Raw genomic sequence first — 23,009 nt, forward strand, 5'->3', positions numbered from 1 at the left:
ACCAAGAAAGCAATGCCAGGAGCAGAGCGCATCCTTTGGACAGGGGTCCCTGTGCTGAGAAGCTCCTAGCCCAGGGGAACACTGATGAGAAGGCTGACAGAGAGAGAAAGACTTCCCCGGGAGCTGACACCCTGAATTTGGACTTTTAGCCTACTTTGACTGTAAGGAAATAAACCTCTCTTCGTTAAAACCATCCACTTGTGGTACTTCTGTTATAGCAGCACTAGATGACTAAGACACCCCCCAAAAAAACAAAAACCCAAACCCGTTGCCATCAAGTTGATTCCAACTCATAGCGACACTATAGGACAGAGTAGAACTACCCCACAGGGTTTCCAAGTAGCACTTCCTGGATTCAAACTGTCAGTCTTTTGGTTAGCAGCCATAGCTTTTAACCACTATGCCACCAGGGTTTCCATCATACATAAATAGTGACTAGAAATCCAAAAGATTAACAATGAAATTTCAGAAACAGACAACTCAATAGGAAATAGGAGAATTCAATAAATCGAAGACCAAATCAGTGAAACACAGGAAAATCATTTAACATCAATTTAGGGAAAAAAAATGAAGAAATCCTAAAAATTATGTGGAACCCTACCAACAGGTAAAATTTACATGTTATTGGAATTCCAGAACAGGAAGAGGCAAAAAACAAAAAACCCAGAGAGAACTGTCGAAGATTTGTAGGCAGAAAACTTCCCTAATACCATGGAAGATGAGAAGATATCCATCCAAGAAGCTCAATGAACCCTATACAGGAAAGACCCCCAAAAGAATGTCACCAAGACATATCATAATCAAACTTGTCAAAATCAAAAATAAAGAAAGAATCATGAGAACAGCTTTGGAAAAACAAGAAGTCACCTACAAAGGGGAACTAATAAGACTAAGTTCTGATTACTTAGCACAAACCATGCAGGCAAGAAGGCTACGTGATGACATATATGAAAGCTTGAAAGAAAAAAATTGCCAACCAAGAATTGTACATCCAGTAAAATTGTCTCTTAAATACAATCGTGAAATTAGGACATTCCCAGACAAACAGAAATTAAGGTAATTTGTAAAAACAAGACCAAATTTACAAAAATTATTCAAGGGAGTCCTTTTGACAAATAACCAACAACATCAAAAAACAACCTAAGATTAGGACACAGGACAGCAGCAGCCAGAGACCAACCCAGTGAAAGAATTCTCAAAAAGAAAACAAAGCTAAAAGACTGAAAACAGGGAACCAGAGACATCAATCTGTAAATGACAACAATGTCAAAACAAAAAGGGGGAATAAAATGGTGTAGTTATATAACTTTCATATGGAAAGGAAGTCAAGATGATATCAAGAAATAAAAGACTGTTTTAAGCTTAGGAAGATAAAGATAAATTTCAATGTAACCACAAAGAAAGTTAACACACCTACTCATCAAAATAAAAAAAAAAAACACTCAGTAAATAGAAAATCAGCAATGAATGGAATGAAAAGAAAATTCACAAACAAAAAGCACTCAGCACAGAAAATTAAGCAGAACCAAGAAACCATCGACACCACAAAAAAAAAAAAAGCTCAACAAAATGACAGCTGTAAACTCGGACCTATCAATAACCACGCTGAATGTAAATGGCTTAAACACACTAGTAAAGAGACAGAGAATGGAAGAATGGATTTTAAAAAAAAAAGCCATCAATATGCTGTCTACAAGAGGCTCACCTTAGACACAAAGACATAAATAAACTAAAACTTAAAGGATGGAAAAAAATACATCAAACAGTAATCAAAAAAGAACAGGAGTGGCAATATTAATTTCCAGCTAAATAGACTTTAAGGTAAAATCCACCATAAAAGATAAAGGACAATACATAATGATTAAAGGGTCAATTCACCAAGACGACATATCATAATATATATGCACCAATAATAGGGCTCCAAAATACAGTAATCGCTCCTTATCTGTGGTTTTGCTTTCCGCAGTTTCATTTACGCATGGTCAACTGCAGTCTGAAAATATTAAAGTAGTACATAGAGTGATGAAATCTTGTGCCATCCTGCTCCATCATTTACATAACTTTTATCACAGTATATTATAATTGTTCTATTTTATTATTGCTACGTTTGTTAATCTCTTATTATACCTAATTTATAAATTAGACTTTATCATAGGTATGTATGTTGAGGACAAAACAGATTGTTTAGGGTTCAGTACTATCCGATGTGTCAGGCATCCCTGGGGGGTCTTGAAACATATCCCCCATGGATAAGGGGTGAGTACTGTACATAAAACAAACTACAACAGTATTGAGAAGAAAAATTGAAACAGTTCCACAATAATAGTAGGAGACTTCAACACACCACTTTAGGTGAAAGATAGAACTAGAAAGAAACTCAACAAAGATATAGAAAATCTAAATGTCACAATCAACCAACTCCACCTCATAGACATACAGAGAACACTCCACCCAACAGCATCAAAGCATATATTTTTTCCAATGCACTTGGATGATTTTCCAGAATAAACCACATTTTAGACCACAGAACAAGCCTCAATAAATCCAAAACATCAAAATAGTACAAACATTTTCTCTGATCACAATCCTATAAAATAGAAGTGAATAATAAAAGAGCAAGGGGAAAAAAATTAAATACATGGAAACTGAATAACACCTTGCTTACAAACCACTGAGTAATAGAAGCAAACAAATATGAAATTAAAAAAAATTCTTAGAATTCCACTGGTCCCACCCCATATGGAGCAAGGGAGAAAGAAAAAACTCAAACACACAAGATAAAGATCAGCCCAAAGGACTAATAGACCACAACTACCACAGCGTCCACCAGACTGAATCAGCACAACTAGATGGTACCTAGCTAACCCTGACAGGGATCACAATAGATGGTCCCGGACAGAGCTGGAGAAAAACGTAGAACAAAATTCAAACTCACAAAAAAAAGACCAGACTTACAGGTCTGACAGAGACTATAGAAACCCTTGAGAGTATGGCCCTGGACACCCTTTTAACTCAGTACTGAAGTCACTCCTGAGGTTCACCCTTCAGCCAAAGATTAGACAGGCCCATAAAACAAACAATAATACACGTAAGCTCAACCACGTATATGAGACTAAATGGAAATACCAGCACAGGGGCAAGAACAAGAAGGCAGGATAGGACAGGAAGGCTGGATAAGTGGAAATGGGGAACCCAAGATTGAGAAGGGGAGAGTGTTGACATGTCAAGGGGTTGGCAACCAATGTCATAAAATAATACGTATATTGTTTAATGAGAAACTAATCTGCTCTGTAAACTTTCATCTAAAGCACAATTAAAAAAAAACAAAACAAAAACCTAGAATCAGAATGAAAACACAACACACCAAACCTTTGGGACACAGCAAAAGTCATGCTCAGGGGTCAATTTATAGAAATAAATGCACGCATCAAAAAAGAAAGCGCCAAAATCAAAACATTAACCCTACTACTTGAACAAACAGAAGGAGAGCAGCAAAAGACGCACACAGTCACCAGAAGAAAGGAAATAATAAAGATTAGAGCAGAAATAAATGAAACAGAGAACAAAAAAAAAAAAAAGAATAAACAAGACCAGAAGTTGGTTCTTTGAAAGGATCGATAAAATCGACAAACCACTCGCCAAATTGACAAAAGAAAAGCAAAAGAAAAAGCAAATAACCCAAATAAGAAATCAGAGGGCTGACATTACAACAGAATCAACTGAAATAAAAAGGATCATACCAGAATACTAAGAAAAATTGTACTGCAACAAATATGAAAACCTATAGGAAACAGACAAAATTCTAGAAACATATTACCTACCTAAACTAACAAACTGAGGTGGAAAAACTGAAGACCCATAACAAAGGAAGAGGATGTGTAAACTCACCTGCAGATATAGATTTGGTGGTGGATATTTCTACATACATAATTGTAGGTGCTGCATGTATATTAATATAGACAATACAGCACACAAGGGGCACAGTCATAGAAACTTCTTAGACATAAACAAACACCTCACTGGACAAAGTTCCTAGGCTTGAAGGCAAAGGACCATAGACTCAGGGGACATCTATGTCAATTGGCACAGCATAGTTTATAAAGACAGTGTTCTTCATCCTATTTTGGTGAGTAACCTCTGGGGTCTTAAAAGCTTGCAAGCGGCCATCTAAGATACAACTATTGGTCTCTTCCCATCTGGAGCAAAGGAGAATGAAGAAAGCCAAAGACTCAAAGGAGCAATTAGTCCAAAGGACTAATGGACCACATGAACCACAGCCAACATGACCCTGAGACCAGAAGAACTAGATGGTGCCTGGCTAGTGGGTCCTGGACAGAGCAGGAGAAAAAAATCAAATTCACAAAAAAGAACAGACCTACAAGTCTGACAGAGACTGGAGGAACCCCTGAGACTATGGCCCTAAGACACCCTTCTGACCTGAAACTGAAGCCACTCCTGGGAACCACCAGTCAAACAATACTCAGGCCCATAAAATAAACAATAACACCCGAGAGGAACGTATTCCTTAGACCAATCAATTATATTAGATCAAAAGGACAACATTTGCCCAAAAGCAAAGATGAGAAGTCAGAAAGGGGTAGAAAATCTGAATGAAAGCAAATGGGGAACCCAGGGCAGAAATGGGGAGAGTGCTGACACATTGTGGGGAATGAAACCAATGTCATGGAACACTTTATGTACAAACTATCGAATGGAAAACTAATTTGCTGTGTAAACTTTCACCTAATGTACAAAAAAAAAATCAAAAACCCTTTACATTTTTAGATTTGATAAAATAAATAAGAGCAGTACACTGAGGGGGCAAAATCAATATTTAACACATCTTAAACTTACAACAGCAAATACTTTACTGTAAATGTCCATTATGTTCTTATGCTAATCAGACACATTTCAGAATTTCTCTCCCACAATTTCAAAGACACACTTAGAAATTTTTTTGGCTGTGCTACAGAATGCATATTGATGTACACTAGCTCCTCCATCCGCAGTACTCACTTACTGCTCCATCTGCCTCCTGAACACAAGCATCTCTAACTTCATTCTCTCAAACCTAACAGAGGTACAATCTTAAGATCTGATTTTGTTTTTCCCTTCTTCTATTTTCCCAAAGCCCTTATGGCCACAGCTCTAACCCCTCAGCAATCTACTGGCCTTGCCTCCTTTTTCTATTCCCAATACTTTTGTTCCTCTTTTCTAATTACTGCAAATGGGGAACTAGAAATGTACGTATATAGAAAACCCAAAGTCTGGGCAAGGGACTGCCTTTAACTTTGCAACAGTTGCATTAAAAGCATACAGAAATAAATCCAACTTGTAGCTGGAAAGTGTTATTGTAATTACACAGCATGGGACTATGTAAAGTCTTATTAACTGTCACAATTATAACAACAATGCAAGAATATTTAATGTTGCTATTTACAAATTTGAAACTGCATTCTTCATTTTTCCTAGCATGCTTGGTCACCGAGGAAATAACTACAGTATTAGTCCTGGAAGTCTTGGCTCAAATGTTACCTCCTATTTGAAGTTTCCCCAAATTAGGCATACCCTCTCCCAGGGGCCCCCGTATATACACTTGATTTACACTTCTGTTTTAGCAATTATAACACTATATTGTCATTGTTTGCATGTCAGTCTCCCCATAGAGGATGAAACTCCCCGAGGCAGGGTCTGCATCTTTTCATCTTTGTTTTCCTAGCATCCAGGGCCATACCTAGATCATTCAAAGAACATTTGATAAATGAATGAAAGAAAAATGGTGGCTTATTAGTCCTTATTAGTGATTCTCAAATGCGCCACTAACCTAATTCACGCATGCCAGAATTTGGAAACGCCTTAAACTTTCCTGTAGGCATTTAATGTCCAAAGTTTTTCTAGCACAACTTGCAAGTATTAATGTCTTCCTCTCTTTTCCTAAATGCAAAGTTAGAATATGCTCAGATTTCAGTAAGTGGCTCTATGGATAAAGAATGTTTTTACATAGGAACATTTAACAATGAAATACATACTGCCCTATAATCTCTTTTTATAACTATTGCATAGATACTACAAAATATTTTTATGCAACCTACTTTTCATGCAAAATAATTTTATTTCCAGGGCCAGATTATGGACTAACTGTAGGAAAAGACTCTTTAATGCCTTAGTATCATTCATAATTGTTTGGAAATAGATGCTTAGTGTATTAATGACTTATATAAACATAAGAGTTTTCTTGGTCATTGTTATGGATTGAATTGTGTCCCCCCCCAAATGTGTGTCTACTTGGCTAGGCCATGATTCCCAGTATTGTATGAGTGTCCACCATTTTGTCATCTGATGTGATTTTCCTATGTGTTGTAAATTCTACTTCTACAATGTTAATGAGGCAGGATTAGAGGCAGTTATGTTAATGAGGCAGGACTCCATCTACAAGATTAGGTTGTGTATTAAGTCAATCTCTTTTGAGATACAAGAAAGAAAAGCAAGCAGAGAGATGGCGGGACCTCCTACTACCAAGAAAGTAGTGCCAGGAACACAGTGTGTCCTTTGGACCCGGGGTCCCTGTGCCAAGAAGCTCCTAGACCAGGGGAAGATTGATGACAAGGACCTTCCTCCAGAGCCAACAGAGAGAAAAAGTATCTCCTGGAGCTGACATCCTGAATTCAAACTTCTAGCCTACTAGACTGTGAGAGAATAAACTTCTGTTTGTTAAAGCCATCCACTTGTGGTATTTCTGGTATAGCAGCACTAGATAACCAAGACAGTCATGTCACTAGTGAAAAGCATAACCAGCCTCAAGATGAACTCTCAAGGTTGTAAGAGTTCTTGGCTTTCAGAGAATACCACTGGATGAGAAGGCAAGCCCTTAGGCTCTGGTTTCAATTCTAATACTGTGTGAACTTGGCTGAGTCATTTACCCTTGATGAGTGCCGTGTGTACACTGAGAAGAAGAGACTAGGTAATCTCAAAGGCTCCCTCCAGCTCTAACATTCTGATTCTATGAGCCACCAGAAAAAATACAGATGGATCAACACAAAGTATACTGGTTTTATAGTAAGCAACCAAAAACCAAATCTGTTGCTGTTGAGTTGATACCAACTCAGGGCAACTCCATGTATTACAGAGTAGAACTGCTCCATAGGGTTTTTATCACCAGGCCTTTCTTCTGTGGTGCTGCTGACTGGGTTCAAATCACTAACCTCTAGGTTACTAGTTGAGCGCAAACTATTTGCACCACCAAGGACCTTATAATAAGCAAAATGGTTGCTATATAAAGAAAATATTGATAAAAAGAATACTCTGCCTCAAAAATATTTACCAGTAAAATCAATGAAATAATTCAGTCCTGTTTTTATAAGAGTTTACAGTAAACTTTTAAGGTATATCATTGACAGTTCAAGATAAAATAAGTGGCATTTGCTCCACAGATATCAAAATATCCCTCCTCTTCTCTTATTTCAAAACGTCAGTATCTCCATGAACACTTGCCTCCTTTGCCATGAGAGCAGAAGAACTGGATGGTGCCCAGCTACCATTACTGAACATTTTGATCAAAGATTCTATAGAACAATTCTGATAAAAAGGGAGAAAATGCAGAACAGAATTTTAAATTCTGATGGAATCCAGACTTTCTGGAGCCATGGAGGCTGGATGAGTCCCCAAAACTATTGCCCTAAGATAATCTTTAAATCTTAGGCCAAAAATATCCCCTGAAGTCTTCTTAAAACCAATCAATAGTTCAGTTTAACTAGTGAAGAGTGTCTGCCTTGAGCATTGTGCTCTTTTAAGATCTATCTATACGAGAGCAACTCAAAAGAATAGATAGGAAACTCGGGGCAGTGAGTTTATGTTAATGGGGGAGGAACAACTCAGAAAAGGAGGGTGAGAATGATTACACAACTTGAAGAATACAAACAATGTCATGGTACTGTACATGTAGAAACTTGAATTAGTGTATGTTTTTGCTGTATACATTCTCAACAACAAAAAATAAATTATTTTTTTAAAAAAAGTCAGTATCATTTTTGTCATCATTTTGGCCTGATCTAAGTGGAACATCCCTGACACAAACAAGTTGATAGGGGGGCTTCTGATTAGAAAATAAGTGGTTGGAGACTTGATTAAAAAGTCTAGTTTAAAACATGGACTAACCTAGACTATAGAATGTAATGGAACCTAATTATTCCATGATTTCCAAGCCCTTTTTGGAACTGAAAACCATACTATATGGGATCAAAAACAGCAAACTGTGAGAGATTTAGATATTTTTGCTCAAAGTTACTTCTGCTCCTATATAACATTTGAGGGCTTTATCACACTTCATTACCATCCATCTTCAGAATGGACTTGATGGCAAAGGGTTTTTGGATTTTTATCATCCAAACTAAGTGATCTTAAAAGACTTGTATTTAGTTTTACTGATACGTCCTGGGGTAAATCCAAAACCAACAACCACCAAAACCTAAATTAATGAGTACTCAAGAACTTGGACATCTTATGCATATTGGGAAATGCATGGAAGCTACAAACTTCCTTAATGTATAACTTAATAGAATAGAATGACATACAGACATAAACAGAACTTGTAACCCTTATTAATGAAAACATTCCGTTTATTAGAATATCACTTGATCATTCTGAGATGCCTGTTCAATAGTTAATGCTATATAATACACAACTTTAATGTAGCTAACTTAAATATTTTCCAAAGCAGTTATTGGTATCTTTAATCTCTATTCATTTTAGAAAACGTTAACCAAAATTAAATTTTTTAATTTAATAGTTACCTAAATCACTTATTGAACCTGCAATGTCTGCCTTTGGTAATTCAACAACCACCTAAAAACAGAATATTGATAATACATATCAGTACATTTTATAATTATGAAACAATCTAAGTAAAGCATAGATCTAATTAAGACAGTGGGCTATATTGCTATTATTTAGTTTTAAAAACAGAACTGCTTTAGAAAAAAACTGATCTTTAAAACTAACATTTTAAATGTTATTAATTCCATTCTTTTGATCTCTTTTTATAGTTTCTTCACTCAGTGATTTCATCAAGAGTCAGGGTTTCTATTAATCATCTATGATGATTCCTTCTAACATTATTCTCTAGCCTTGACATTGCATTCAAATTTTAATCATGTACCTCAAATTCATGATGTATAAAATGTTGTATCCACCCCAACAAACAAACGAGTAAATCCAGCCTCTGCTCTTGATTTTCCCATTTTAGTTAACTGTATCACTGTCCTATCCTTTTCCTCTTTCATCCCTCTCCTTCGCATTCAGGCACTTATCTCCCATCTAGGTTAGTGCAAAAGCTAACTGATCAAAATAATTCATGTCTTTTATTCAATGTTCTTCCGGTCATCTATAAATACTCTGAATCACATCTTTACTTACCCACACATTAAGAACTCCACTTTCATCCAAAGAAGCAATGTGGAATGACAAACCTGATATTTCTAATGAAAACAAAAAAAAATTAGAAATAAATATTTTATAAATAAGGAAATCACATTTTGTAATTATTGATTTAAGGACTTTTGTAAATTGTGAAGTATCTGTATACCTTCTTGAGCAGAAAAAGGTGAAAGCACAAAGTTCTGTTTTTTGTAGACAGATGTTGAGACAGGTTCTATTGCTTGAAGAGGACTTCGGTGGTTTACTGATGTAAGGATACCATCTATAACATAAAAACACAACTGTGCCCCACAGGTAAGAAATAAGTCATAGAAATAAAATTGCTTGCACGAATGGGCAATTGTAAAGGTGTTTCTGGGTCTGAAGGATAATAGCAGCCACTTGAATCCAAATCTCTCCACGTAACCTCCAAAAAAACCACAAGACCAATATGGAACACAAATAAATGGTATATGACCACCACTTTCAGCATTACTAGGAAACAGAGAAGACCACAAACTTCAAAATGCCTGTAAAAAGAGAAATAAACACCAACTTCCAACAACACTGCCAACATCACTTCAAGTCTGTAGTATGGAGGGCAGGGAAGGGACAGCTAAGACACTCCATGAAAAAGAGGAGGGTGTAGCAAACATTAAAGGAAACTCAGACCAAACCACCCACAGAAAGAGAAGTTCAACTCCCAGGGAAAGACCACTAAACATAGGTCTGAAATTGGTAGATCACTCACCACCTATACAGAAGGGACCGGAAAATGAAGCGGAACCAGAAGTGGCAACATTAGAGAATCATGGCTTAGGGGGAAGATGTACTGAGGTGCAACTGTGCTTTGAAAGCTACTAATTGTCACACATTATGAAGTACAAAGATATAAACATAATCAAAGATTAAACAGAAAAGGTACATTTTAGCTGTGATCTTAATCAGATTAGGAAAGAAGGGGCAAAAATTACAAATAAATATTTTTAATAGCTGTTGGGAAGCATAACAACTAAAGGCAGTTACTGCAAATGGATACAAGGCATTACTGGTTGTGACTATCGATAAGTCTAATGTGGGGGAAGAAGCTTTCACTTTACAGTAGTGGGAATAAGTTTGCCCTCCCCACAACAGGGGTGACACTTGGCAATGTCTGGGAACATTTTTGGTAGTCACAATTCAGTGGAGGGTGCTACTGGCATCCACAATTCAGTGAGGGGTGCTACTGGGTAAAGGCCAGATATTTTGCTGAACATCTCACAACGCAAAGGACGGCCTCCACAACAAAGAATTATCCGGACCAAAGTGTCAATAGTACCACTGTTGAAAAGCCCTGCTTTACAGAAATGTCTTTAGAGTAAAAAGTATACACTTCTTTGCATCATTATACCCTCTCTGCCCCACCCCCGCCTCTTTACATAAAAATCTGAAAGAAATGTGAAGAAAGCCTGGCAGAGGACTGGCATCATGATATACGGGGAAGGGGAACAAGTGTCTAGTGGGGAAGGGCAGGGCTACTGAGGGGGATAAAGAACGGTGTGAGAGAAAAATACAGATTAGGGGAAAAGGTTTGCCTGAGTAAAACCCCTAGCCTGTGACCACTCTGGTCAGCATGACTACAGCCACCACTACAGAAAGGCACAGTTAACATGGGCCAACAGAATTGCAAAAGGTTGAGTGTGGCTTTGGACTCACAGACCCAATATGAGTGCAGGCTCTGCCTGTAAGTAATTGATGTGACCTTGAACAAATTTATTCTTTCTGAGCCTCATATGAGAGAAATATTAATAGTAGTGCTGGTATAGGGTTATTATGAGAATTAAATGAGATAATGCATACAAAGCACTTACAAAAGGCCCTAAAACATAGGAAATGCTTAGTAAATAGTTGTTGTTGTTGCTATGTCAAATAAGGTATGACATAAACTATTCACTGGAAACAAATTAAGGATCCTGAAAGGTCAAGTTGTTCTGGTTCCTTTCACATCCCTAAGAGGTAACTAATTTACTTACTACTTCAGGTATTAGTTGAGCTAACTATTACTATCCAACTTAAAACTAAGAATTATCTCATAAAGGGTTTTTTGGGATCCATAAATTTAGCAAGAAAGAAAATTTACATCACTGTTTGTCACTGGATAAGTGTTAATCTGATGGATGAATTTTTGTTTGATTAAAAAATTACTTTTTGGCACTAGACATAGGTCACATTTCTATTCACTGGGATAATCTGACTGAATAAATGCTAGTAAATGTAAAACATTCCTAAAATCTGTCATGGCTTTTCTAGAAGATAAAACTGGCAGACAGATGGCACTGACCAGTAGAAAATGTTGATGTCCTGAATGTCCAAAAACAATCGTTCAGCTTCACATAATGATGTATCCTAGAGTCTTCTCTTAAATCCCACACAACTACAGAGCCATGTACTGTTCCAGCAAACAGTAAAAATTCTTTAAAAGGGCTAAAGCAGCAACATGTGACCTAAAAAAAACACACATACACAATACACAGAAAGCTGATAACTAAAAAATATGAGAACTATGTTCACAGAAGTTAAGTTTACTGAGTTTGGTATTTGATCCCTTTTCACTTTGCACTTGTAGTCCTATGAAAAAAAGAAACCCTGGTAGTGCAATGGTTAAGCCCTTGACTGCTAACCGAAAGGGCGGCAGTTCAAACCCACCCAGCAGCTCCGCAGAAGAAAGACCTGACAATCTGCTGTCATAAAGATTAAAACAAACAAACCCATGCCGTCCAGCTGAATTCCAACTCACAGCAATCCTATAGGACAGAGTAGACCTGCCCGATAGGGGTTCTAAGGCTGTAAATCTTTACAGAAACAGACTACCTTTCAGTTAACAGCTGTGTGATACAGTAAGTAGAACATGGACTTCTGCACCAGAAAAGGCTGGCTTCAAATCCTGGCTCTGCCACCTACTAGGAATGCTTGGGTGGCGGGAAGGTGTGGCTGTCTGAGTGTCAGTTTCCTCAAGTGGAAAGTAGGGATAATAAACCTACTTGGTAGGATTGTTAAAATCACAAATATAAGGTGCATAGTACAAAGCTTGGTACATAAAATGTGCTCAAGAATTCCTGGCATTTATCTGAATTGGTTGCGCCTACAAAAAGGGTGATTCTAGCCTTTGTCATTTTATTTAAAGTCTGTTGTTGTTGGGTGCCGTTGAGTCGGTTCCAACTCACAGTGACCCTACAGGACAGAGTAGAACTGTCCACAGGGTTTCCTAGGCTGTAATCTTTACAGCAGCAGACTACCAGGTATTTTCTCCTGTGGAGCAGCTGGTAGCTTCAAGCTACCAATCTTATGGTTAGTGGCCAAGTACTTAACCACTGCACCACCAGGGCACATCTACAGTATGGCATCCTGAATTGCAAAAAAGTTATTATTTGTCAAGTCTCAAAAAACTGACAACTATAAAATTTATTCTCCACAGCAATGGTGGAAATCAATGGTTTTGACAGAAGCAAGGAGCATATACATATAGGAAAATATAAATACATATTTTCCCTATCAACAAGGGAAGGAAAGCTGTACCCTGTATCTGTGTGGTTATCAAACCATGGCACTGTCAGCCAAGGAGCTGGAAAATGCATGTGATTTAAGATTCTGAATAAATGACAAGAGAATTCTGGTTATTTTAAACTATTTTAAGAAAGTTAAAGCATATTTTAAAAATCTCTAAAATATCCAAGACCCAAACAGGGCAAGACAAACAATATATGACTAGAATCCCCAAGCTATGCTTAGGTTGGAAAATGTTTTTATTAAGCCTACTAACTATATTCGTTAACTAATTCTAAATTGGCCTAACAGGTTGCTCTATGATAATCATGGTTTCTTCAGTCAGGCACTAGATAAGTTTATCCGAGTTGGTCTTTTGAACTAATAATTTCTAGAGACAAAAGAAATATATCCATGTGTTCTTGTCACAAGTGCAACATAAGCTGATGACAGTAGGTTGAAAAAAAAGGGGGGGGGATTATTTTTTAAGTCCTTTCTAATTGTTTCTTCATCTGCCTATTCTCCTTCTCTCTTCTTTATTCCTTGCACTTGTCAGTACACCCCTGACACTGTATCCACCAGATTGCCATTCTTCCATTAAATGTGTGATTCTCCTTCTGAGTTATACCTTTGATTCACATATCAAAACCTTCTGTGGACTTGAAGGCTGCCAAATATCCCAGACACAGAGGATATATCTTCTGTCCAGTTGATTTGAGAATGTCTTTTCAGGTAAATCATGAACAGAAACCATGGTCTGCCTCTGAACTTGAGAGGCATGTAAACAGGATACTTTTCGATCTAGAGATAAAATAAAGAAAAATATTTTTTCATTTTAATGGTCTACCAGAATCCATGTTAAATTAGCATTCCTAAGAATACTCAAATGAAGAAACAACCATGATGCTTTCAAAACTGTACATATATGAACTATGGGTTTTGATAAATGGCTACAGGCTGTATCTGAAAATGCTGTCAGAGTTGGCCTTAAGCCTTTTGTGAAAAAGAAATCCTTTAATTTTGGTAGCAATGCCCCCAGTACAATATGCTTTCCCTTTTGTCTTCTAGGTATTCACATAAAGACCAAACCGCCAGAACATGTGCTTTGAAGTCAGAATTTTAGAGCTGGAGACATATTGGAAATAATCTAATTTGATCACTTTGTTTTAATACATTGTTAAGACACTAGTTTTAGGAAACTCAGTTCTCTTTAAAATAGCCTTCAGAGTGTCATACCACATACTCTTCCATTTAAATGTTAGGTACACAGGATGCCCTAGATAGAAGCATCATGCAACATCTCTGCAGCAAAGACCTGAAAAACTAAGTAAAACAGATACAAACATCAATCCTGGAATCCTAAGCATCAAATGAAGGTATAAAGAACTAGTATCAAACACTGAATGAAAGAAGAAACTGAATGAAAACAGAGAACGAAGAGAGATACAGAGTGGAGGTCACCTGTTAGCTAACGCCGCACACCTTCACCATCTTGGAACACAGTCAGCAATGACCCTGGATAGGGAGTATGGGAAGGCAAGTCCATGGAGCTCCCAACAAGAGACAGAGGACCCAGTAACCAGAGAAACACATTTTCCCACCCCTCACCCTTCTGACCTGTATACCAACACTAGCCCTTCCTGATGGGTCATGCTGTGCCTCTTGGCTAGAGAGCTACCAGCCTGCCACCACCTCAGGTCCACCCCGCCCCCATCTGCCAGCTACTATCATGTCATTTTTTTTTCCCTTCCTTTCTTTTCTTTCTCCCTCCCACCTACCCCCATAAGCCACCCTCAACCCCTTCCAACAGGCCACGCTGTGCCACTCAGCTAGAGAGCTACCACCCTGCCCTCAACCCAAGTCTGCTCTACCCTCACCCATGGGCTCCTGCCATGCAATTAAAAAAATTTTTTTCCTCTGTCTTCCTTTTCTCTTTCTCCTTCCCACCTATCCTCATTTGCTACCCTCACCCATTCTCGATGGGCCATGCTGCACCACTCAGCTAGAGAACTATCAGCCCGCCATTACCTCAGATCTGCCCTACCCCCACCCACCATGTCTTTTTTTCCCTCTTTTCCCCCATTCTTCCTTTTTTATTCCCTCCCAACTAGCCCTGTAAGCTACCTCTACCCCTTCCTGCCAGGCATTGCCATACCACAACGGGTAGAAAGCTACCGGCCCATCACCACCCACCCACCAGCTCCCACCATACCATTTTTTTCCCTTTCTTCCTTTTCGTTATCCCTCCCACCTAGCCGCATAAACCACCTCTACCCCCTCCCACTGGATCATGCTGCACCACCGCAGGTAGACAGCCACCAGCCTGCCACCAGCCCAGATCCGCCCCGCCCTCACCCACCAGCTTCTACTGCACCACTTTTTTTCCCCTCCTTTCTTCATTTTCTATCTCCCTCCCACCTAGCTCTATATGCCACCTATACCTGTTCCTGCTGGGCCACACCGCACCACCGCAGGTAGAGAGCTACCAACCTGCCACCAGCCCAGGTCCCCCCCCCCACCCCCTGCCGGCTCCCACTGTACCATATTTTTTCTCTTTTCTTTCTCCCTCCCACCTAGCCCAGTATATACCTCACCGCCCCCCACCAGCCCCCAGGTCTGTCCTGCCCCCCTTGCCAGCTACATTTTTTTTCTCTATCTCTCTTTTGTTTGCTCCCCCTACACAGTACCATAAGCCAGCCCCCTTTGCTGCTGGCCCTCACAGTGCTGCTGTGGCTAGACCATCCTCAGCTCAGGCCTGCCGCCACACTGGGCTCTCACTGCCCCTCCCCTCCCACCACTCGAACAGCTGCTGAATGGAGGGAAGTGAGCCCGTACCACTCCTCATCAGCATCCTTGCCTCTCTGGAGAAGGGCTGTTAATGCTCCCACACCACTAGACTAACACCAGGAGGCAATAAGCACCCACCAAGTCTGCCCTCAGCCACCTCGCCAAACCACTGTACAGCAAAGCAGGCTCACCTGCCTGCTGCTGCCCTGCCCACCTGGACAAGGTGGAGAGAACTATCATGACTACAGACGAGCAAGAAGCAAAGCACACGTGGCTCACCCACCCTGACATATCAATACAAAAGAAAGGAGGAAGACAAAACTAAAGAACACACAATCAATAAATACAGAAAAGAGTCACTTAATGTCTCAGAGACAGCAGGCAATATCAAACATAAAAAAGCAGGTCAAGATGACTCCAGTAAGTGTCCAAAATAAAGAAACAGATGAGCTTCTGGCAGAAGTCAAGGCAGTGGAACTACCTGATAAGGAATTCAAAAGACTAATATTTAGGGCTCTCCGAGACATAAGAAAAGAGATCAAGGAAAACACAGACAAAACCAAGAAAAAATTAGACAAAATCATGGAAAACACAGACAAAATGAACAAAAACAAAGCCAAAATCAAGAACAACACAAGGCAACAGAAGAATTCAAAAAATAATACAAGAACAAAACGTCAAAATAAACAATTAGAAATCATATAAAAACTGCAACTAGAAATTCAAAAGATAACAAAATTTCAAAAATTGACAACTCAATAGAAGGCTTTAAGAGCAAATTTGAGACAATGGAAAAGAGAATCAATGAAGTTGAAGACAAATCCATGGATGCCACATTGTTTGAGTAAAAAGTAGAGAAAAGAATGAAAAAACTCTTAAGAGTTGTCTGGGACAAAACAAGAGCAAATATCTGCACATGACTTGAGTTCCAGAATAGGGGGACAGAATGGAAAAACACAGAGAAGACTGTTGAAGATTTGCTGACAGAAAACTTCCCTAATATCATGAAAGACGAAAAGTTCATCATCTAAAAACTCGAAGAATCCCATAGACAAATCCCATAGAACCCCAAAAGAAAGTCACCAAGACAAATCATAAACACAATTGTCCAAAACCAAAGACATAGAACGAATCCTGAAAGCAGCTCCTGAAAAATGAACTCACCTACAATGGGGACACAGTAAGACTAAGCTCTGGTTACTTGGCAGAAACTATGCAGGCAAGAAGGAAATCGAACAGCATATATGAAACCTTGAAAGAAAAAAAAAATGTCAACCAAGAATAATATATCCTGCAAGTCTCCCTCAAATGCGATGGTGAAATTAGGACATTTCCAGATAAACAGAAATTAAGGGAATTCGTAAAAACCAAATTAAACTTACAAGAAATATTAAACAGAGCCCTTCAGTTAGAAAACCAACAACCAGAGTCTAGGACACAGGACAGCCATCAGCCAGATACCAACCTAGGTAAAGAACCCTCAGTAATAAAGCAAAGCTGAAAGACTTAAACAGGGAAACAAAGATGTCAATCTATAAATGACAACAATGTTAAAACAATAAAAGAGGGAATAAGTAGTGTAAGTACAGAACTTTCAAATGCATAGGAAATCAAAGGGATATCAAGTAATAAAAGACTGGTTCAAACTTAGGAAGATAAGGTTAAATTTCAAGGTAACCACAAAGAAAGCTAGAAAACCTACTCATCAGCATAAAAAAGAAGGAAATCATATAGTCTCAGTAAACACACAATCTATAAAAACAAAAGAAAAGAAAATCCACAAACAAAAGGAACTCAGCATAGGAGAGTATGACGAACAAAGAAAATGCCACCACCACAAAAAAAAAAAGCACAACAATATGACAGCAATAAACACCTACCTCCCATAATTATATTGAATGTAAATAGCTTAAATACACCTGTAAAGAGACAGACAGTGGCAGAACGGATAATAAAACAGGACCCATCAATACGCTGTCTACAAGAGACACACCTTAGACACAAAGAAATAAATATATTAAAAATCAAAGGATGGAAAAAATAACATCAAGCAAAGAGTAACTGAAAAAGGATAGGAGTGGCAATATTAATCTCAGATAAAATAGTCTTTTAAGGCAAAAATCAACTATAAGACAAGGAAGGGCATTATATAATGATTAAAAAGACAATCCACCAAGAAAATATAACCTTAATAAAGATCTATGCACCCAATGACAGGCCTCCAAAATATATAAACCAAACTATAACAGCACTGAAAAGAGAAATAGACAGTTCCACAATAATAGTAGGAGACTTCAACCTGCCACTCTCAGTAATGGACAGAACACCTAGAAAGAAACTCAACAAAGATACAGAAAATACAACACCAAAATCAACCAACTTGACCTCATAGATATATAAGAATATTCCACCCAATAGCAGCAAAGTATACATTCTTTTCCAACACACATGGAACATTCTCCAGTATAAACCATATTTTAGGCAACAAAGCAACCCTCAGTAAAATCCGAAACATACAAAATACAAAGCATCTTCTCTGATCACAATGCCATAAAAGCATAAATCAATAACATGAAAAGCAAAGGAAAAAAAAAACCCAAATATATGAAAACTGAGTAACATCTTGCTTAAAAACAACTGGGTAATAGAAGAAATCAAAGAGGCAATCAAAAAATTCTTAGAATCAAATAAGAATGAAAACACATCATACCATAACTTCTGGGACACAGAAAAGGCAATGCACAGAGGTCAATTTACAGCAGTAAGGCAATCATCAAAAACGAATGGGCCAAAATCAAATCGTAAGTCCTACAACTCAATCAAATAGAAAGAGAAATGCAAAAGAAGCACAAAGCCAACAGAAGAAAAGAATAAAGATTAGAGCAGAAACAAATAAAATAGAGAACAGAAAAATGATAGAATCAACAAGATCAAAAGCTGAGCCTTTGAAAAGATCAACAAATTCAAAAAACCCACTGGCCAAACTGACAAAAGGAAAACAGGAGAGGAAGCAAATAATCAGAATAAGAAATGAGATAGGGAACATTACAACAGACTTGACTGAAATAAAAAGGATCTTAACAGAATACTATAAAAAATTATACTACAACAAACTTGAAAACCTAGAGGAAATGGACAAGTTTCTAGAAACACACTACCTACCTAAACTAACAGAAACGGAGACAGAAAAACTGAAAAGATCCATAAGAAGAGAAGAGATTGAAGAGGTAATAAAAAAAACTCCAAACAAAAAAAAGCCATGACACAGGCAGCTTCACTGGAGAATTCCACCAAATATTCAGAGAAGAGCTCGCACCAGTACTACTCAAAATATTTCATAGCATAGGAAAAGGAAGGAATACTCCTAAATTCACTCTATAAGTAAGCATAACCCTGATACCAAAGCCAGGCAAAGATGCCACAAAAAAGAAAATCATACACCAAGATAGCCCATGAATATAGATGCAAAAACTCTCAACAAAATTCTAGCCAATAGAATTCAGCATCATATAAAAAAAATAGTACACCACCACCAATTGGGATTCATACAAGGTATGCAAGGATGGTTCAACAGAAAATCAATCAATGTAATCCACCACATAAATAAAAGAATCACACGATCATCTCAATCAATGCAAAAAAGACATTTGATAAAGTCCAACACCCACTCCTGATAAAAACTCTCCATAAAATAGGAATAAAAGGGACATTTCTCAATGTAATGAAGGGCAGCTATACAAAACCAACAGGCAATGTCATTCTCAACAGAAAGGGGCTGAAAGCATTTCCCCTAAGAATGGAAACAAGACAAGGATGCCCTTTATCACCACTCCTATTTAACATTGTTCTAAAAGTCCTAGCTAGAGCAATAAGGCTAGAAAAAGAAATAAAAGGCATCCAAATTGGAAAGGAAGAAGAAAAATGATGTCTATTCACAGATGGTATGATCCTAGGTATAGAGAACTCCAAAGATTCCATAAGAAAACCTACTGGACCTAATAAAAGATTCAGCAGAGTAGCAGGATATAAGATCAATATTAAAAATCAATTGGATTCCTATACACCAACAAAGAAAACTTCAAAAAGGATATCAGGAAAACAATACCATTTATAATAGCTCCTAAAAAGATAAAATCATTAGGAATAAACCTAAACAGGGACATAAAAAACTTATACAAAGAAAACTACAAAACATTATTGCAAGAAACCAAAAGAGACATACATAAACGGAAAAACATACCATGCTCATGGATAGGAAGACTCAACATTGTGAAAATGCCAATCCTACCCAAAGCGATCTACAGATATAATGCAACCCTGATCCAAATACAACAGCATTCTTTATAGAGATGGAAGAACTAATCATCAACTTAATATGGAAAGGAAAGAGGCACTGGATAAGCAAAGCATTACTGAAGCAAAAGAACAAAGTAGGAAGCCTCATACTACCTGATCCCAGAACCTACTATACAGCCACAGTAGTCAAAACAGCCTGGCACTGGTAAAATGACAGACACATAGACCAATGGAAGAGAATCAGGAACCCATACGTAAATCCATTCACCTGTGGTCAGCTATCTTTGATGAAGGACCAAAGTCCATTAAATGGGGAAAAGACAGTCTCTTTAACAAATAGTGCTGGCAAAACCGGATGTCCATCTGTAAAAAAATGAAACAGGACTCATATCTCACATCATACACAAAAACTAACTCAAAATGGATCAAAGACCTAAATGTAAAACCTAAAAGGATAAAGATCATGGAAGAAAAATTAGGGACAATACTAGGGGCCCTAATACATGGTATAAATTCAATACAAACCATAAGTAACAATACACAAATATCAGAAGATAAACTAGATAAATGGGAGCCCCTGGAAATTATATACTTAGCTTATCAAAAGACTTCACCAACAGAGAGCTTATCAAAAGACCTCACCAACAGAGTAAAAGACCTACAGACTGGGAAAAAAAAAATTCGCTGTGATACATCTGACAAGTGTCTAATCTCTAAAATCTATAGAAACTTCAATACCTCAATAACAAAAATCGAATTAAAAATGGGCAAAGGATATGAACAGACACCTCACCAAAGAAGATCTTCAGGCGGCTAACAGACACATGAGGAAATGCTCATGATCATTAGCCATTAGAGAAATGCAAATCAAAACTACAAAGAGATACCATCTCATTCCCACATTACTGGCATGAATCAAAAAAAACAGAAAATAACAAATGTTGGAGAGGTTGTGGGGAGATTGGAATTCCTATGCACTGCTGGTGAGAATGCAAAATGGTACAACCACTGTGGAAAACAATATGGTGCCTCATTAAAAAGCCAGAAACAGAAATACCATATAGTCCAGCAGTCCCACACTTAGGAATATATCCTAGAGAAGTAAAAGCTATCACACTAATAGACATATGCACACCCATGTTCACTGCAGCATAATTCACAAAAGTAAAAGGAAGGAAACAATGCAAATGCCCATCAACAGATGAATTGATAAACAAATAATGGTACATACACACGATGGAATGCTATGCAACGATAAAGAACAATGATGAATCCACAAAACATCTCAAGACATGGATGAATCTGGAGTGCATTATGCTAAGTGAAATAAGGCAATCACAAAAGGACAAATATTGTATGAGACCACTACTATAAAAACTCAAGGTTTACACACAGAAAGAAACAATCTTTGATGGTTACAAGGGAGGGGAGGGGATGAGACATCACTATCTAGACAGTAGACAAGCGTTAACTTTGATGAAAGGAAAGACAACACACAATATAGGGAAAGTCAGCACAACCTGACCAAGGCAAAGCAATAGAAGCTTCCTAGACACATCCAAATACCTTGAGGGACTGAGTTACTGGGGCTGAGGGCTGGGGATCACGGTCTCAGGGGACATCTAGGTCAACTGGCATAACATAGTTCATAAAGAAAATGTTCTACATCCTACTTTGGTGAGTAGCGACTGGGGTCTTAAAAGCTTACGAGCAGCCATCCAAAATACACCTACTGGTCCCATCATGTTTGGAGCAAAGGAGAATGAAGAAAACCAAAGACACAAGGAAAACATCAGTCCAAAGGACTAACGGACCACATGAACCACAGCTTCCTCCAGCCTGAGCCCAGAACTACATGGTGTCCAGCTACCACCACTGACCACTCTGACAGGGATCACAACAGAGGGTTCCAGAGAAAGCAGGACAAATATGTAGAACAAAATTCAAATTTGTAAAAAGAGACCAGGCTTACTGGTCTGACAGAGACTAGAGGACCACGAAAACTATGGGCCCCGGACACACTAACACAGAACTGAAGGCGCTCTCAAAGTCCACCTTTCAGCCAAAGATTAAACAGGCCTATAAAACAAACAATAACACATGTGAGGAATGTGCTTCTTAGTTCAGTGAAGTATAGGAGACCTAATGGGCAACATCTGCCCAAACGCAAAGACAAGTCAGGCAGGAGAGGACAGGAAACCTGGATGAATGGACACGGGGAATCCTGGGTGTAAAGGGAAAGGGTGAGAGTGCTGACACATTGCGGGGACTGCAACCAATGTCACAAAACAATCTGTGTATAAATTTTTGAATGAGAAACTAATTTGCACTGTAAACTTTCACCTAAAACACAATAAAAAATAAATGTTAGGTACAGCTGAGTTCAGTTACATAGATCCTATTCAATTATAGTGACGCGACTAAATTCCAAGGCTTTGTTGGCAATAATAGGCTTTGCCCCAACAATCCCTATAACTCAGTAGATGACACTGATTAAAGTGTTAAAGTAGAAGGACTTAAAATCAGTGGGTAGTTTGTGTTTCATAGTCAAAGAACAGGCTAAAGAATACCGCTACTTTAAAGGCTTCCAGCTGGAAATGTCAACAAGTTGGAGACAAAAAATCAACTGTTTTCCCAAAGGATACATTAACCTCCTGAGTCAGGGATTCATAAAGTCAGAAAGGGTCATAAAGACCACACAGTATAAGTTTCCTTTGAAACAGTTCTGACCTGGTCAGACCTAGCCTCTGCTTCATTATTCATTAGAGAAATGCAAATTAAAATCACAACGAGATACCACTACACACCTATTACAAAGGTTAAAATTTTAAAACTTGACTATACCGAGTATTGGTGAAGATGTGGAACAACCAAAACCTCCTACGCTGCAGGTGAAAATGTAGAATGGTGCAGATTCTTAAAAATTAAATATATGCCTACCATATGTTCTATCCATTCAACTCCTAGGTATCTGGGCAAGAGAAAAGAAAGCA

General features: G+C 38.1%; 1 protein-coding gene across 1 annotated transcript in view; it reads right to left on the reverse strand.

The window, feature by feature from the left end:
- Nucleotides 1–23,009, reverse strand: part of DYNC2I1 (dynein 2 intermediate chain 1) — a 184,579-nt gene that overhangs the window by 38,361 nt on the left and 123,209 nt on the right. The window contains exons 16-20 of the mRNA XM_004385889.2: nt 13,562–13,734; nt 11,732–11,894; nt 9,581–9,694; nt 9,412–9,473; nt 8,790–8,841 (exon numbers count right to left, since the gene is read on the reverse strand). Of these exons, the coding sequence (XP_004385946.1) occupies nt 8,790–8,841; nt 9,412–9,473; nt 9,581–9,694; nt 11,732–11,894; nt 13,562–13,734 (564 nt within the window). The remainder of the gene's footprint in view (nt 1–8,789; nt 8,842–9,411; nt 9,474–9,580; nt 9,695–11,731; nt 11,895–13,561; nt 13,735–23,009) is intronic.

This window comes from Trichechus manatus, unplaced genomic scaffold (genome assembly GCF_000243295.1).
Source record: "Trichechus manatus latirostris isolate Lorelei unplaced genomic scaffold, TriManLat1.0 scaffold00149, whole genome shotgun sequence".
Lineage (NCBI taxonomy): Eukaryota > Metazoa > Chordata > Mammalia > Sirenia > Trichechidae > Trichechus > Trichechus manatus.